We start from the raw sequence: 19095 nt of genomic DNA on the forward strand, positions 1-19095 counted from the left end.
GAGCATCATTCCATCCCAACACACCCAGTCAGTTGCCAGCACCTATAATAAATACTCTGAGCAATGTAGTAATATTCTAGCCACTCCAGTCACTGAGCCGGCTTCATTTGGAGCTCGGATCAGATGCCTCTATACAAATGCCCGTAGCATGGGGAATAAACAAGAGGAATTAGAAATGTGGGCACATCTACGGGGCTATGATATAATAGGCATCACAGAAACATGGTGGGATGGCTCCTTGACTGGAGTGTTAGAATGGAGGGTTATAGGCTTTTTAGAAAAGACAGGCCCGGTAGGAGGGGAGGGGGAGTTGCTTTTTATGTTAGGGATAGGCTGGAGAGTATGGAACTCTCTCTGGGGACAGGTGATCAGGTAACAGAAAATTTGTGGGTCAGGGTTAAGGGGAAATCGGTGATGGGACACATTACTGTGGGGATATGTTACAGATCACCTGATCAAGAGGAACCTGTGGATGAAGAACTCTACAGACAAATAGGAAAAGCCTCAGGCTCACAGGCCCTTGTTCTCATGGGGGACTTCAACCACCCTGACATCTGTTGGGGCGACGGTACGGCCCAGCACAAGCAATCCAGGAGGTTTCTCGATTGTGTGGAAGACAACTTCCTTCTGCAAGCAATAAAGGAGCCGACGAGGAGAGGTGCTGTGCTTGACCTCGTGCTCACCAACAGGGAAGGGCTTGTTGGAAATGTGACTCCACAGGGAAATCTTGGATGCAGTGATCACGAGATGGTCGAATTTGAGGTCCTCAAGACAGTAAGAAGAGCGTGCAGTAAGCTCACTGCCCTGGACTTCAAGAGAGCAGACTTTGGGCTCTTCAGGAACCTGCTTAGCAAGGTTCCATGGGATATAGCCCTAGAGGGCAAGGGGGCCCAAGACTCTTGGTTAACATTGAAGGATCACCTGCTACAAGCTCAGGAGTGTTGCATCCCGACTAGAAGGAAGTGCAGCAGGAGGGCCAGGAGACCTCCTTGGATGGATAAGGAACTGCTGAGAAAAATTCACAGGAAAAAAGAGGCTTATAAAAGGTGGAAGCAAGGACAGGTGGCCTGGGATGAATACAGGGATGTTGTCAGGGTAGTTAGGGACCAAGTTGGTGGACGCAGGGACTGTGAAAACCTAGACCTTGGGCCCACTGTACATGAGGATGTGGTTCGAGACCATCTTAAGAACCTGAATGTACACAAGTCCATGGGACCTGATGAAATCCATCCGCGGGTCCTGAAGGAGCTGGCGAATGAAGTTGCAAAGCCACTGGCCATCATATTTGAAAAATCATGGCAGTCACGTGAAGTTCCTGATGACTGGAAAAAGGGAAATATAACCCCCGTTTTCAAGAAGGGGGAAATGGATGACCCAGGGAATTACAGACCAGTCAGTCTCACCTCTGTGCCTGGCAAAATCTGGGAGCAGATTCTCTTGGAAGGCATGCTAGGGCACATGAAAAACAACAAGGTGCTTGGTGACACCAAGCATTCATTGAGGGGGAATCCTGCCTGACCAATTTGGTGGCCTTCTATGACGGGGCTACAAAAGTGATGGACAGGGGTGGAGCAGTTGATGTCATCTACCTGGACTTGTGCAAAGCGTTCGACACTGTCCCACATGACATCCTTGTCTCTAAATTGGAGTGTCATCAATTTGATAGGTGGACAACTCGGTGGATAAAGAACTGGCTGGATGGTCGCACTCAAAGAGTTGTGGTCAACGGTTCAATGTCCGTCTGGAGACCAGTAATGAGTGGTGTCCCTCAGGGATCGGTGTTGGGACCAGTCTTGTTTAATATCTTTGTTGCTGACATGGACAATGGAATTGAGTGCACCCTCAGCAAGTTTGCCGATGACACCAAGCTGTGTGGTTTTGTTGATATGCTGGAGGGAAGGAATGCCATCCAGAGGGACCTTGACACACTTGTGAGGTGGGCTGATGCCAACCTCATGAAGTTTAACCATGCCAAGTGCAAGGTCCTACACCTGGGTTGGAGCAATCCCAGGCACAGCTACAGGTTGGGCAAAAAGGAAATTCATGGTAGTCCTGCGGAGAAGGACTTGGGAGTGTTGGTCAATGAGAAAATGAACATGAGGCAGCAGTGTGCACTCACAGCCCAGATCCTGGGCTGCATCAAAACGAGAGTGACCAGCAGGTCAAAGGAGGTGATCCTGTCCCTCTACTTTGCTCTCGTGAGACCTCACTTGGAGTATTGTGTGCAGTTCTGGTGTCCTCAACATAAAAAGGACATGGAACTGTTAGAACAAGTCCAGAGAGGGCCACGAGGATGATCAGGGGACTGGAGCACCTCCCATATGAAGACAGGCTGAGAAAGTTGGGGCTGTTCAGCCTGGAGAAGAGAAGGCTGCGTGGAGACCTCATAGCAGCCTTCCAGTATCTGAAGGGGGCCTACAGGGATGCTGAGGAGGGACTATTTATTAGGGACTGTAGTGATAGGACAAGGGGTAATGGGTTGAAACTTAAATAGTGGAGGTTTAGACTGGATCTAAGGAAGAAATTCTTTACTGTTAGGGTGGTGAGGTACTGGAATGGGTTGCCCAGGGAGGTAGTGAATGCTCCATCCCTGGCAGTGTTCAAGACCAGGTTGGATGAAGCCTTGGGTGATATGGTTTAGTGTGAGGTGTCCCTGCCCATGGCAGGGGGGTTGGAACTAGATGATCTTAAGGTCCTTTCCAATCCTAACTATTTTATGATTCTATGATTACTACCTGCATTTATTCCTCTTTCACAGGTATGTCTGAAGCTCAGGAGAGATGAGGTATTCACTTACATGATTAGAACCTGACTTTTAGTACTACTATGTTAAATGGAAGCAATAAATAACAACTGCTTTGTTTAGCAATTGTCAAAAACTATTTTGCAGCTCTTCATACAGTATCCACTAATCTCCTTCAGCATCAGGTAATTCAAATTCCTTTATTGTATTTCTGATACCTGCATTTATGACACTGAGGCTTTATTTTAATCCTTGCAAAAACACATTAAGAAGGAACTATGATTGACAGTATAATGCTAACTTAGAACAGAATACTTGTTTAATCACCCTAATCTCAACTTTATAAATCCAAGAGACAGGCAAGCCTAATTTAATAAAATACAGTATATAAAAGCCTGTATCTACATTAGCAAGTTGCGTATTGCAACAAAATTGATCTAAAAAGTAAAAGAGCACTTGGGACCTAATATTCACAATATATGAGGTTTCACTCTGGACCAGCCGTAGTCTGGTGCAGTGGAAGGCACACACATTTGTGGTCCAAGTACATCAGGTGTAATCCTGAAGGACATCTGGTTCAATTTATTTAGAAAGAAATACAGTTTGCATATCCCAAGACTTCTTCACAATGTGAATCAAATTATAGTAAGCTGGGACAACTGGAAGATTAACTTTAAAAAGGCGCTCACCAAACTAAAACACCCTTACAGTCAGCCCCATCAGTGGTCTGCGACAGACCATTGGCCAAGGCAGGCAGTTTCAGCTGGCTATACAGGCACTCAGTCAACTCCAGCATCTCTGAAGGCTTCTCCAGATGACAGAACAGCCATGCCACCCACGCATGTTGTCTCTTTTCAGAACAGCTGGTATCCAGGGCTAGTTAGGTGCCTGAGATCAGGCTGGATTCATAACCACAGTGGGCGGAATTCAGCTCCAGACTGAGAAACCTGAACGAATGTGTTCTATAGGCAAGTTAAAGAGCAGAAGCAAGGGTTTGATTCACTTGACAGCACACTGGTGCTTAATGCCACTGAGTGCTGTTTTACTGCTTATGAGATATCCATGTGTAGATGACAGAGAACCTATAGAAGACCTGTGTGCTTCTGGAAAAGCAGTTAGATGTCAGATCGGATACTTGAAGCATTTTAACCACGGACACCTAGATGTAGGCAACTGCTTGATGGGTCAGCCTCCACAGACTGACATTATAACCTAAGACCCTGAACACTCCTGGATTCACTGCAGAACACTCGATTGGCCTTGCCAGAGCCATGTTAAGTCTGCCAAGGCCAATGGTGATAACGCCCTACTGCAGTCTGACCAGTTAAGCCAGCTGTGTAGTCAGTTATTTCACAGCATGTTCTCTGGGAAACCCCTGCTCTTGTATATATGCTTACACATAACATAAAGTAAAATGGAGCTGTCTGTAGAAGCATAGTTTGCATTTGGTTCAGATGTGATTTGGGAAGAAGCAACCCCAGGGAATAAAAAAAATTACACCTCTTGGGAAGAGACAAAAATGCAGTTAAAATTTCCCAGCCAACCTCACTTCTGCCTCAGCATGATTCCTCCAACATACCAAACAACTAAAACTAAACAAAATGTTGTGCTACATGTTGAACACTCAGCTATTAAATATACCATCTTAGGTTCACACAGACACACACTGAAGTCAGTAAGGCTAAATTTAAACCCAGATACTTGTATCTGCAGATCCGTCCCTAAGGGTATAAAATCCCAAACAGATGTTTTTAAGTATGCACACTGCATGCAATGTACAAGATCAAAAGTGTTTCATTTGAAGCTCAGGGTGTGCCTTACATACAGTTGTTTGACGCACTGAACACTTGTTTATCCCATTGACAAAGTACTCCCTCCTCTCTCGCTCAAGCTGCCACAGGAGGCAGAAAAGAAGGCAGGAAGAAGGCAGGGAACTCAGCTTTGCTCCACCTTCTGTCCTGCAGGAGCAAGGACCATTTGATAAGCCCATTCAACACAAACCTATTCACACAGACAATGAAGCATCCAGTGGCATGTCAACATGATAATCTTCAAAAAGATGAAGAGATTTTACATGTTTCTTAGCTATTTAGGAAGATCATTTATGTAGCAGCATGGCATCATAAAATAATTAGGTGCATGAAAAGGTAACAAGGGCCAACTTCTCAAGAAAAGACCCTCAACAAAACTAGATCTCGGGTTAGTTATAAAACTGATAATTTGTAAATTTTTTTCCCTAAAACCTGGCATTTTCCAGTATTTTAAAGATGTATTTTTTGGTTACTTTAACTTTTAAGCATCCAAAGTTAGCTGACATACATTAAATTTTCTTAAAGGAAATTAAATATCCAAGTCACATGAAAACGTTGACTACAAACGGTAAAGCACATTCCTGTGGCAGGTGTTGTTGACACTGTTTTACAGTTTTGCTGGGAATTTAAGGAAAATCCTTGCTTGTTTGGTCAGAATGCCAGGCAGGAGAGGAGCCCCACTTGACAGATCTACAGATCTTAGTCACTGTCTGTTTCTAATCCTAGAAGGCACTAAGATAGGATTGATACTGTTTAAAAAAAAAGGAACAAATAGGAGTAAAATATAAAAGAGCATTCACTCAGATGATTTAGTTCTGAGAAATGGGAAAGAGGGGAACAAGTCATGCTGTTACAAACATTCTGTAATCTCTGTCAGACATTCATATGTTTCCAGAGTACAGCTCAGTACTTCACAAAATCTCCTCCCTTTAGAAAGCTGTTGCAGAACCTTGCTGCTCTAATAGTTAGAAACCTTTAAATTTCCAGGCTGAAGTGATATATATGTAGATAATATCCATTTGTTCTTTCCCACTGTCAGCCATGAGTTTAAAATTCTTAGTTTTCACTCTAGGATACATGGGTTCATAAACTACTTCTGAGACTACTACTTCTGAGTAGGCCTAACAGGCTTCAATTTGCTCTAACAATGCTACAGAGCACGTACCATTATCTTTGGAAAAGTACACATTTTCCAAACAAAAATCAAATCAAATGAAAGTGAAAATCACTGTCTTTAATGGGTTTTTCCCCTTCCTCTTGTTTTTCATCCCTTCCTATGAGTTTTTAGACAACAATCATGGACATTTTATCAGCCTTCCTTTTTCTACATTAGACTAACCAGGGCTTCCCTGGTTTTCTCTTTGCAAGAAATGTCACCACTCACTGGTTTTCCTTTTAGCAGCTATGGCTGTCTCAGGCAGAACTGGACATTGGTGTCCAGAATCCCACAAGAAATATCACAGTGCATCACGTAATGATGCTAACATTGCCCTAAGTCAGCTGGAAATACTTAACAAAATACATGCAAGGGTCATGTATACCCTCTTCACAGCTACATTACACTGACATCCCATTGCCATTCTTTGGTGAACAGATACACCAAGGTTCTCATTTCATTCCTTGTTATCCATCCTCAGCTGCATGGCCCTCCAGCGCACCAGTGAGTCCTTACCCTCATCACCTCACTCCTCAAGGCTGACATCAGTGAAGTAGTGGCTTGGAACTGATTGTTGGTGAGCCAGGTAATCATGCCACACTAAATGATGAATCTGATCAAATACAAACGCCTGACATAAACTAAATGCAAGCGATTGTGGCTGGTGAGCCATCAGCAAGTTTGGACTATTTTAGACTCCATTTTCCTAGTATAATGACCATGAATTGCAATTTCAAGCTTTTTATTTTACTGATGTTCTAATGTAACTTCACCAGTAATAGGAAAGCTAAATACTAAGACACAGTAACTAAGTAATAAAATTAACTTTCTTTAGCGGAACATAAAGCCACAAGGATGAATAACTTATTTCATGGAAAGTCTAAGACTTTTCTCATGGAATTAATCTTAACACTTTGAATTTAACTCTTTATGAAGCTACACTGAACATCTCTCAAGTAAAAACTCAATGCATAACAGTTTTATAGTGTTCAAAGATGCGTTAGCCAAGCTGAAGATACCGGGGGGAAATCTGATTTTGAAACACACAGTCTGCATCAGAGAGAAGACTCATTTATGATTCTTTGGCTCATGGGTAACATTCTCCCACAATCTGTGAAAAACACTTTTTGTAGCTCGTCCTATGTTTTTGATCACTTCTTCCTCTTGCCAAAGGTTGCAAACATCTTTCTTTTTCAAGGTCATTGCTAAGTCTAGTTTCAAAGCTAATTACGCTTCATGCAGATTTTTCATCCAGATTTTTTATTGTTAATTTAAACAAGAAAATCATAAATTAATACTATGGCACTTCCAGTTATAGACTAGTTTAAATTAAAGGACTAAATCCCACACCACCTTAACTTTCCTGCACAGATAATTCTGGAGCTACATTTTGAGACTTTGCTACATGTTGGTTATGTAAATAGCTAAAATGAAGCAGTGCCAGGGAGTATTCCCATGTACTGAAACTCAACACTATTAAATCATTAGAATTGTCCCACAGCATGTGTCACAGGAGTGGTTTTAGTCTGTTCCAAAACAACCATCTTCCAAAATATCGCCAGGGCACAGTTTGCAAGTTAGGACATGCCAGGAATGGTTCCCAATAGGCAATGTGAGCCTGGTGACCCAGTTTTAAATGGTAAAAAAAAAGTAATAGCATGGACACTGGCCAGTGTGCCAGCTGACTGTACCAGAGGGTGGTTTTGGACCCGCTTAATTTGCAGGTACAGGCACAGACACCGCATCCCTCTGTTGGGCCCTGGCAAGCTGAGAAGATAACTTGAAACAGAAATGTCTGAGCCTAACTTTGAAGATTGTTAGTCTCTAAGAAGCATGAGATCATTTATGTAGGCATTGCAGGCTTACATGCTGTCATCTGTAATCCTGCCCCTCTGCTCTCATGAGACCCCACTGTGTTCCTGAGTGCTGTGTGTAGTTCTGGTGCCCTTAACATAAGAAGGACATGAGCAAATCCAGAGGCCACCACAAGGACGATCAGGAGGCTGGAGTACCTCCTATATGAAGACAGGCTGAGAAAGTTGGGGCTGTTCATCCTGGAGAAGAGAAGGCTGCATGGAGACCTCATAGCAGCCTTCCAGTATCTGAAGGGGGCCTACAGGGATGCTGGGAAGGGACTCTTCATTAGGGACTGTAGTGACAGGACAAGGGGTAACGGGTTGAAACTTAAACAGGGGAAGTTCAGATTAGATACAAGGAAGAAGTTGTTTACTGTGAGGGTGGTGAGACACTGGAATGGGTTGCCCAAAGAAGCTGTGGCTGCCCTATCCCTGGCAGTGTTCAAGGCCAGGTTGCACAGAGCCTTTGGTGACACGGTATAATGTGAGGTGTCCCTATCCATAGCAGGCAGGCTGGAACATGATCTTAAGGTCCTTTCCAACCCAAACAATTCTACGATTCTATGATCTGGGCTGTTGCAAACCAACCCTCTCCAAGACTCCTCCTGCCCACATCAAGAGATTCTGTGTTACAAAGAGCAGAGGAGCATTTACTTTTCTGCAGCCACTCCAGAAGCCTGCTATGGCAGAGGAAAAGGCAGGAGGTCAGACAGGAGGAAAATACACTGCTTATTGCCAGCCCTCCTCTCCTTCCTGCTAAAATCTTCCCTGATCTTAAGAGACTTTGTCCTATCTTACTCACACTTCAGCTACACATAAAGTTCGTCATGACAAATAAAGTACTGTAGGGTGGAGGCTGTAGAGGTACAGTCTACCATGGCAGTACCAGCCACATTCTGGCTATGTTAATCACAGGAGATCAGTCATCTTATTCAATGAACTTCTGCAAGTAAGGTGCATGACTTTTAACTTTTAGCAGTAAACAAAAGAACCTGTCAAGGTTTCACAAGTAGCATTTTCTAAACCTCTCGACTCCGAATATTTGTCTTTGACCTTGCAAGTACAGCATGTCTAGCTTTCTTCTCTATACATTTTTCCTATCTGAAAGATAACCAGACAAATAAGTGGAATGTGTGACAACTCATCAACTGTTTGTAATAATTTATTTCAAACCATTTATTCGGCAGCTCTCTTCTTCTGATGCAGTCTCAATTACTTGATTGAATAATATTCTCCGAAATAGCACATGATGTGCTTGTGTCAAAGAGGCTCTCCACAGAGGCCATCAGCCACCTTTTAAAATCAATGGAATTCATAAATTTGCATCTGTCTTATCAAGAAGAAAATAAAGGAACCTTTTCCCCTGGTATATATGACCTTCTTATTCCAAGGCCAGCTTGTTTCAAGTCTTCTGCACCTCCGAATGCCAGTGTGAAGACAGATAATATCTTTCTTAGAATAGACAGATCCTGAAGTCTATTATATTCCCCTTCTTAAGGATTCTAGCTGTAATTCTCTCTTAGTAATTGGCATTTGCGCACTGTTCCACACAGCAATGCATATTCCAGCTATTCATTCTGTCATGCTGTCACTGCATTTTTAACACTGCTGATAGCGACCGATGTTATCAAATTCTGCAGACTTCTCAGGCTTGTTCATTTCGTGTTTTCATTTCACCATTTCTGAGCAGAAATGTTTTTATTTTTCCCTTTGTGATGCCACACTACTGTGACCCTGCCATTCTGCACAGCTAGATCTTGTTAGTTTTCAAATATTGAGTCCACACTGTCTGATCACACCACAGATTTTCTGTTCTGATATGTTTGCTGTCTTTGTGTTTGCAAGATCAAAGCTAATGCTGTTTATACCAAAGTGCTAAAAAGGTTCACTTCTCAAAAGGTAAAATAACCTTAGTGTTTGAAATCTAGCCTTCTTTTATTCTGTGACTTCTGCTGGTAATATCCATGTTTCTCCTCTTCCTGGCTTCATTTTCCCATATAGGAATTTAACAGACTTTTAGAAGGAATTTTGGAAAGAACTCAGCAGCAGCCATATCCTATGTGAAGCCCCTTCAGGTGCAAGAAAGTAGAGCTGCACCAACACCAGCTGCTTGCCAAACCCCACTGCCATTTCTCTTTCCCAAAATCATTCGAGTTCTCAGCTCCTCACATTTCAATAGGTGGTACTCTCCTCATTTACATTCTCTCCCAGTTTCTTTCTCCCCTCCTTTCTTCCTTCCCATACATTTTTTTTTTATTTCCAATGAAATGGAATTCGTCCTCAGATTCCCTGGATAACTTCATGCATTTCCTTTTATATCTAACTATTGTGGTATCTTAATATTTTTCAAACAGTGGACCACAGCCCCCAGGATGTTCATAAAAGGCAATTGGGAGAGTTATAAGATGATGAAATTTTTATTACACTCTAAAACAAAATAAAATATCTCTTCTCCATTCCCAGAACACCTTTATCCTTCAAAAATACGTTTTTCTATCAAAATCTCAAATCACTCATACAAATAAATGATACACACTTCTTACATGATACATTTTAGCCAGGTTCCCTTGGGGATCAAGACTGATGTTGCTGTGTCATTTTGAGCCTGATGACCAATCTCAACCACATTTGACTGATACCACAAGGCTCCAAGATACTAAACTCCTGCAAGTTTTGTGAAAAAGCTGGTGCCTGGGCAGACCAGAAAGTATGCCAAATTCCCACCAGTGGAAAGACAGGGATAGTTCATTCTTTAACATATCTAAGTGGCAACTTGAGGACATCACATCAACACACAAATAGCTTTCTGCCAGCTATAATACATGGTGTGCCCCTGTCAGCTACACAGATGAAGAGCCTGTGAGGAGTCAGACAGTTTAACTACTGAAGGCAAGGGATGACAGGGTGCAGGAGAGGACTTTCGGTATTGTGGCCACAGGGTATTTAGGGAAAGTAACGACTTGGAGTGGGGAGTCTGGGGCACAGCATTCTTTCCTCACTTCCACTATTCACAGGATACACCTTTTACCTTCATTTTTATGGCCTAAGCATGAACTACATGAAAATGTTTACTTCAAACAATGTAATGACACTCAAAAGGCTGCACAGCCCCATCACTTTTTTCAAACACAGCTCCCGGATAAAGCCTTCAGTTCTTCACCTTTCCAACCTACCCAGCTATCCTTCTAACTCACATTAGGACATGAGCACTTTCCAAACCAGTATAGCAATACTCATCGCAGACAGCGTGGCAGCAGCAGAGCAGAGGCTACCATGGGGTACTCCCAGCTCACAAATGAGGGAGGCCCTGAAGATCTCTGTTAAGCCCTATGGGAAACTTTCTTCTGGATCTGAACAGAGAAAATCATATTGGCAGCATGTTTTGTCCTATGGGAAAAAGCAGCACCTGAATTAGGAGAGTCCTTATAGGCTGGATGAGGCAGTCAGTACGCTGACAAGCAGAGCACTCAGCTCTTTCCCTGCTCCCTGCCTGCCTGCACAGTTCCAGCACACCATTTCACAAAGATGTGAAGGCAATCTGCATTTTACCATGGTCAGATCCCCCAGTATCCCTGTGTTTTCAGAATTTTCTCCCTGGGATCTGATACCCACCATTGCTCACAGACCTCAGTCACATCACCCTGCTATGGGGTGGGGGTATTAATGCTCTTATTAAAGTCAGTATCAATGCTGAAATCCATCTCACAAACCTGCTCAGTGTTCCTGGACTTCCCTTCCTCTCCCTCTGGCCTCTCGTGTGCCTCTTACTTTACAGCCAGGGTACATGGTGGGAACAAAAGCTAGCAGCAGCGTGGGTTATGGTCCTTTGCTTCTGGGGAGTTAGGCCATGCGTCTTAGAAAGAGGCGCTCAATCTCATGTAAAGACTTTAAGTGAAGAAGAAACCACTGTAAAGTAAATTAACACATGTAACTTAACAGGTTACAAATGTATATACCTCATGGTTAATGCAAATTTGTGTAACTTCAGCTTCCACACACAGCATTTGTCAAGTTAAGGAGCACTGCATGACTTGAAATCTCCCCCTATAGGTCCTCATACACCATAATCTGTCAATTTTTAATCTTCTTTTGAATAGCAAGAAAATCCATCTTTTTAGTTCTTCTGCTTTCATTTATTTAAACCAGACCTGAAATCCTTTCTACTTTATACTTGAAAGGGAGTCTTGACAGATGTTTGACCTGGACAGAACAGGAAGCAATGTGGGCAATGACAGTCCCATTTTTCACATACATATTATAGGGACCACATTAGGCTTAAATGCAGCCCTGCAGTGAGAACTCAAATTGGATGCCCATCTACCACAGCTACTAATTTCTCTTTTAAATAACATGTAATTTCCATAATTCTCCCATCAGTAGGACACCTCCTACACTTTGATCCCCAGAAGTCTTATACTGCATTGGGTGTATTAAAAAATACAGGCTGTTGAAGCAAGCCCAGATTATTATGATATCTAAATCAGTCTATGGAATTAGCTATTCTTACTATAATTTATTAAACAAATAATTTCTGTGCCACTTGCAAAGTTCAGCAGCCATAAATGCATATTACCCTCCCAACTAACTGTTAGGGATACCAAGGCCACAAACAAAATCCTTGCCTGATTCCACTATGCACTCTGCTCAAACACTGGCACAAGGTTTTTTTTTCTAGCCTTCTGGAATTTACCCCTATAACAAGATCTGACAAACAGTAGCAACAAAGGCTCTGAGAGCATCAAGGTCAAGCCTTTTAAGACTCTTATATAAAAGTCACCTGGTCCTGCAGACTGATTTCAAGTATAAAGGCAAAGAACACAGCACACAGCTGCCATGAAGAATTTCACCTTTTCATTCTGAAACAGTTCCCTGTTTCAAATGAACTTTTAACTGTGGCATCTAATAACCTCTCTCTTATGGCTGCTTTGGCTCCAAAGAGCTACCAACTGAGTAATATGAAACCAGTTTTAAAAACCAGTTTAAAACAGGTCCAGGGAAAACACTGGGGAATCACAGAAAGACTGGTACCTGTACCTGATAAATTGGTAAGAACTATGAAAAGCAACAACAGAGTATGCCAGCACATGCACAAACATGGCATATTTGTGTGATGAAAGGAAGTGAGTAAGGTTGGACCAACACGTATATTTTAAGTCATTTCCCACAAAACTCCAAAGTAAAAAGTAATGCATACCATGGAAATTTTCATTAACAAAGTCTCGTTGGATTTCCAAAAGACATTTGATGAATCTGTCATTCATAAGTCTTAAAAAAACTAACCTCCCAGAGGATAAAAATAAATGTCCTTGCAAGGTTAAATAATTAGAAACAGATGGTAGGAGAATACTGTCAATTTTTCAAGTGGAGAGAGGTCAATGGTGGAGTCCTGCAGGGATCTGTGCTGGAACCTGGGAGCTGCTCACTTATTTATAAATGAGCTGGAAAACAGGATAAATGGTGAGGTGACAAACTTTGCTGCTGATATTCATTCAGGGTAGCTAAGATAAGGGCTGACTATGACGAAAGACTTCACAATACTGACTGACTAGGCAATAAAAAGGCAAATTAAAGTCAGTGTAGATAAACAAAAATGAAGTCATTTCTTTGAGGGGAAAATACCTAACAAAATTATGTGCTCCAAGGTGACTATTACTACTTCAGGACTGAGATCTTAGTGTTGTAATAGTTTTGTGAAAACATTAGTCTACTGTTTACTAACAGTGAAAAAAGTATTAGAAATTACTTGGAAAGTAACAAAGAATGAGAGAGTATTATGCCACTTTATAAATAGCTAGTTGGTCTGTCTTGAATACTGCATGTAGTCCTGGTCCCACTGCCTCTGAAAGGATACAGTAGACTGGACATGGCTGTAGGCAGGGCAGCAGGGATAATCACATTTATGGTAAAACCTAACAACTAAGGAACAACTAAGAAGCCAAAGATTCACCAGGTCTCAAAAGCAGATAGCTGAGGGGATACAGCAAAGGTGTAATCAGGACCAGCACAGGGAAGGTGTCTGGGAGTCCCCTGTTTACAGTCTCTTCTAACACATGAGGTGGGGGGGGGGAATCAAATGAATGGGCAGGTTTAAAACATAAAAATCCCTACTGAATCTTCACACAACACGTATTAAGCTGTGGAACTCCTTGCTCTAGGGCACTGTAACCCCTAAAAGTTTACACAGGTTCAAAAAGTGACCTAAGTAATAATAAAGAAACTCCAGCAAGAGCTTTTAAATGCCAGGAGTTATCTCAGAAGTCCCTGAATAGAAGCGCTGGAGGAGAGAGAGCACTGAGGGGAAAATGTCCTTTTACTGCTCTGATACTTCATGGGCGCACATTACAGACCACTGCTCGACATCACAGGACTAGATGGGCCTCTGGTCTGACAAAGTACAAGGTTTTCTGTTGGTGTTTATTCAACTGTCCTCTTATTGTGGGCATAGACTCAAGCATCTCCTGAAAAACATGTATGTGGATTTCATTCTACTTATCCATGGGACACTTTTATGCCTTTCTTTTGCTTTCTCTGCTTTTCTCTTTCCTGTAACTTGCAATGTCCTAGTAAAGGAAGTAAGTAATTATAGATGTCTGAAAATGAAAAATATCACAATGACAGAACTGGAAACTTTAATTTATTTAACTTACAAAAGGAATAAATCTCAAGCAATATCTTTATTTGTGAGGTTTCTTGCAAACTAGATGTAGGGCAGTAAAGAGCAATAATACCTCATTTCTAATGTTGTCACCAAGTGTTTGTGTTCATGCAGCTGCTCAGATCAGGTAAGTACTCATACATACCATTTTGAACTGAGGAAGGGGAGGCTAGGGGATGGAGAACAAGACTGCCAACACTGCCTCTCAAAATATCAAGTGCACCCTTACAGCATTATGCACAAGGACCAAGAAAAGCAGCCTAAGCCATGGCAAAATTATAAAGGAGTCTAATGTATGCTGGCCTTACATACACAAAGGAAATAGCTTTTTTTTCTGAGGATTTTTCTGCTTAATCATGTCATAGACATGATTAGACAGCAACAAGGATTGAAAATTCATGTGTCCGAGATACTGTTTATCATTTCCTTATTTAAAAAACACCTCTTCAAAACAAGAGCTGTAACATGCTGACAATTTATAATGACTCATGCAGGACAGAATGTGATCAAAGCTTTTTTGAAAAGAAATTAGCTCCTAAGCTTTTATTTGTAATCCTAAACCAAGCACGATCCCATGGCGAAAAACTGCTTATAAGGAGATTTAAATCACATCAATCTGAAGTATTCATATATGATCTAACTGAATGCTAACATTACTAATAATAAGCAAAATCAAAGCTATACTCACATACTTGTTTACTTTACAACTTCAGGTTTAGAGAACTGCATATGTAGATGACATTACTATATTGTTATCTGTGAGATAAGCATCTTAAGCTTATTACTTAATACACTCAGAACAGTAAAATAATAACGAAGGTAGGTCATATAGCTCATAGAAAAGGTGTCAGAACTCGTTATAACTCTCTTGCCCTGCACATTCTGTTCTAAGTTTTCCTTCTGTCCCACCACCTTTGCTTTCTTCTTCAAAGGATGCAACCCAAACCAACATGGATTTTCTGATAGCTTTTTCTTCCTTTGAGGAAACTTCTTTTTTTTTTGGCTACTACAGAAATGAAGAGTCAGGTAAATGCTGAATTAAGGTACAACATTCAGCAAACAACAAAGTCAGTCTCTTTCAACACCCAGTGTTGTTCCAGTTCTTGCAGGGAGTTCATGTACAAACCAGAAAAGGTGGCCAATAACCACTTGGCTATACATGTATTCCCCTAATATTTTAATTTTGGAGGTAAGCAGTCTGAAAAGTGATTCCATTGGTGATGTAAAACTTCTTTTGTTGACTTTTAATCTCAACAGTGCATCTACCAGCTTTGGAAACAATGTTATTTTGTCTGAAAACGTATCTTCAGTGTCACACCCACACAAGTGCAGCATGGTGTGGACTGGCTGGGCTCCTGTAGATCAGCTGCATGCAGTGGATTCTAGACATTATTCTTCACCCATGCAGAAATGCAGTACAGGAATCTGGTTCGTTTTTATCTACCTTGCACTTACTTCTGTTGGCATGAGGCAGTGGAACCATATAAATAAAACACCGTTATCTCTGATGTTGGAAGGTGTAAGGGATTTGGAAATTGTGTTTTTCCACTGTATACTGGACATGAACAAACCAGGCTGAGGATACACCAAACCAGTGAATATTCATGCCACTTTTAACCAGCAGAGCCATTAGGACAGGAGGCGGCTGAAAGGAGTCCTTACTGGAGCAGTGAAGACATCAGTGGTGCAAACATGGTAGAGTTTACTCTGCCTGGAGCCAAGTGACATGACAGTGTACAATGAATAAGACTATATCAGAATGCATGTTACTCAGCAGACAAAGTAACCACCAGCACCAAAGAGGATTCCCAATGAGGAGATGAAGAGCACAAAGCTACTATTGCTGGAGTCAGGGAAAAATCTACTAACCTCAAGTGACTGCAGATCAACCCCCAAACGATACAGAAAGAAACCATACAGAAACTTAAGCGACAGAAACAGCATGAAAACATATGTAACACACTTAAAAACAGCATCGCAGAGAAAAGCAGTTAAAGCTGTTTCATACAAACCAGAAATTTCCACTAAGCCTCATGGACTAGTTGGCAAACTAAAGAACACCGAAGCTGCTCAGCAAACAACTCAGAAGAATTATTGCTCAGAAACTGAAATGAATGTAGGTCAATTAAGGGGACTGAAAAAGTGATTGAGAGACTATTTATGAGACATTTTGCTCTGTTTCCCAAACAGCTTGTAGAACAAAGCCAAAACTTCTCAATTTCAGGGTTTTATCATGAGGACAAGTAGAGGGTATGATTTGATTTTAGACTTTTTTTCCCCCCAAATGATTGAAGAATTAATATTTTCTATCACACTACAGCTGATTTTATTACTATCTCAAGTCTACAGATGGTTCTTTTCTCCTCCTCTGTCTCTCAGCTGCACACAAGTCACCAGCTCTGTACTAACTCAGAGGGAAAGCTGTATTGGAAATGCAAAAAGGGATGTCCTGGTGTTCTCCCTCTTCTTTATCATCAGCTTCCCCCAGGGAGACACTGGATGTGATGGGGAAAGGCAAATGAAATCAGGAAGCCTTCTGAATCAAAACCAGAAACTGAAATGAATTTTGCTGTCTTTAAACTCCTAATGTGCAGATGAAAAAAATCCCTGTGAACTGGGGGAACAGACCCCAGCCAAAACTCATCCGTGTAACATCCAGTGACCTCACCTGCCCTTCCAGTTGGCCAGCAAAAGACCTCTCCATGCCCTCCCATTGAACCGAAGTGGGCTTTGCCTTGACCAGGTGGAAACCTGGGCTCAGAACTAACCTTCAACAGGCTGGCAGTTGCCTTCACCCACCATCGACCTGCTCGGAGCGTCCCCACGGCCCCCACTGCCATTTTCTCCTAACCTTTTAAGCTCCAGCCCAAGCGCTGGAGGACAGCGTGAGGCTGACGCTGCCCGTCACCCCCCCCCCCCCCCCCCCCCCCCCGGGGCCTTTTGATGCTCACAGGTCTGTTCGCAGGCCGAAACCGGACAATTTCTCCGCGTACCCCTGCTCCTCGGGGGCTGAGGGCTGAGCCTGACCCTGGCCCACGCCCGATACCCCCGCGGGTGGGGGGGCCGGGACCGGCACCATTCCTCAACACCAATGATGCTCCCCGCTCCCCCCGAGCACCATCGTCCCGGCTGGGCACCCCGGAACGCGCCCGCCGCTCCCCCTGTCCCCTGTCGGCTCTGGCTGCCGCAAGTTTCCCCAGCGCCGCCTGTACCCCCGTGGGGCCAGGCTGGGCAGAGCTGGGCAGGGCAGAGCGGCACGGAGCCTCCCTCCAAGGAGCCGCTGTCCCCACTCACCCGAGGTCAGCTGCATCCAGGCACAGATCTTGTAGACGGTGGCTGTGTTGCAGAAGAAGAAGAGGATGAAGCAGACGATGCAGGCGATGATGAGCATCATCGAGAGCCCGATGAAGAAGGAAGCGGCTTTGAAGGCTCCTGAGGGCAGGCTGGAGAAGTCCGTGAAGCTGCCCCGGCAGGTGAGTTCCCGGCTGAAGCCGTTGCCGATGCAGTAGTGGAAGAGCCCGAAGTAGCCCGCCTGCGGGGTGTCCACGCCGTCCCCGATCCAGTAGGGCTGGATGAAGCACACCACGTTGACGATGGCAAAGCAGATGGTGAAGATGGCCCAGAGCACGCCGATGGCCCGCGAGTTCCTCACGTAGTTGGTGTGGTAGATCTTGGCCGCCTCCTGAGCTGGGAGCATCCCCGCTGCTGCCGTTCCTGACGAGCCTGCTCCTGTCGCCGCCGTCCCTGCAGCCGCTCCGGGCATCCTCGCCGAGAAGATCCCCCCTCCCCTTCCTCCTCCTCCTCCTCCTCTCCTCCTCCTTCTCCTCCTCCTCCTCCCCGTTGGCTCCGCTCGACGCGAAGCGCTCCGCCGCTGCGTGCGAGAGCCAGCGAGCCCCTCGGCCGGGCTTCAGCGGCTCCGCGCCAGCAGCCGCACCGGCAGCGGCAGCACCAGCACGGCCGCCGCCGCCTATCGGGGCGCAGCGCAGCGCTGCCGGCCACCGCGCACCGCCCGCCCCGCAGCCCGCCCTCCCGCCGCCGCCCGCGGCTCCGCGCTGGGCGACAGCCGCCACAGCAACAACGCAGGGGTGAGGGGCGCAAGGCAGAGGCGCCGTCCCTGAGGAGAGGCAGGGGCGAGGGGAGGGAAAGGCGAGCCCGTAGCGGCGGGGGTGCTGCAGCCCTGGCCTTTCCTCAGCCCCTCGGCTGGGTGGTGGAGCTGGTCCCGGCGCGGCGCATACTGCGTGTCCTGGGAGGCAGTGCTCAGGCAGCGCATTCTGAAGTTTAAAACCTGTGTGTGCGGGTTTCTGTTCCCTCACAAAACATCGACCCGTCCTCAGCCGGGGGCTGCCACTGCGGCCCCCCTGAGCGGCACCTCCTGCCCCGGGCCATGAGACCCTTGTCTCTGCTGAAGCAAACCGCGCGGGGGCAAAGTCCTGAGCCTGGGGAACAGAAATCATCAGGGGCTGCTCCTCACCTCAGGAGGTGGGATGGTGGCCATGGAGAAGACCACCATGAGGCTCTTGTTGAGAGTGGGTGAGGTGGCACGGGTGGAGAACAGCAGCTCCGCTCCAGCCCGGTGACTTTGGCCTGGCACTCTGCGCGTTGAGCTTTTTGGCAAGCAGCAGTGATTAGCATATGTTAATGCGCAATTAGCATCTGATAATAATAATTTCTGTGGCATTGACACTCGGATTTGCAGTCCCCGACCTATGTGCTGAGACTGAGCTAACAGCGGTAACCGGTGGCACATACACACGGTGCTCTCAGGGTTGTCCTCGGCCGGAATGGAGCAGAGGAGGCTCTGGAGAGCGAGCACCCCCCTCGGCCGCAGCCGGCTCTGCTCGGTGCCGGCAGAGGGCTGCACTCAATTGAATATT

The 19095-nt window shown here is 44.5% G+C and overlaps 1 protein-coding gene across 1 annotated transcript in view; it reads right to left on the reverse strand.

Annotated features, from left to right (window-relative positions):
- Positions 1-17984, reverse strand: part of LHFPL3 (LHFPL tetraspan subfamily member 3) — a 246952-nt gene extending 228968 nt beyond the window's left edge. Inside the window, exon 1 of the mRNA XM_034063394.1 lies at positions 17516-17984. Coding sequence (XP_033919285.1) covers positions 17516-17984 — 469 coding nt within the window. The remainder of the gene's footprint in view (positions 1-17515) is intronic.
- Positions 17985-19095: the final 1111 nt, after the last annotated feature.

This window comes from Melopsittacus undulatus, chromosome 5 (assembly GCF_012275295.1).
Source record: "Melopsittacus undulatus isolate bMelUnd1 chromosome 5, bMelUnd1.mat.Z, whole genome shotgun sequence".
Taxonomy (NCBI): Eukaryota; Metazoa; Chordata; class Aves; order Psittaciformes; family Psittaculidae; genus Melopsittacus; species Melopsittacus undulatus.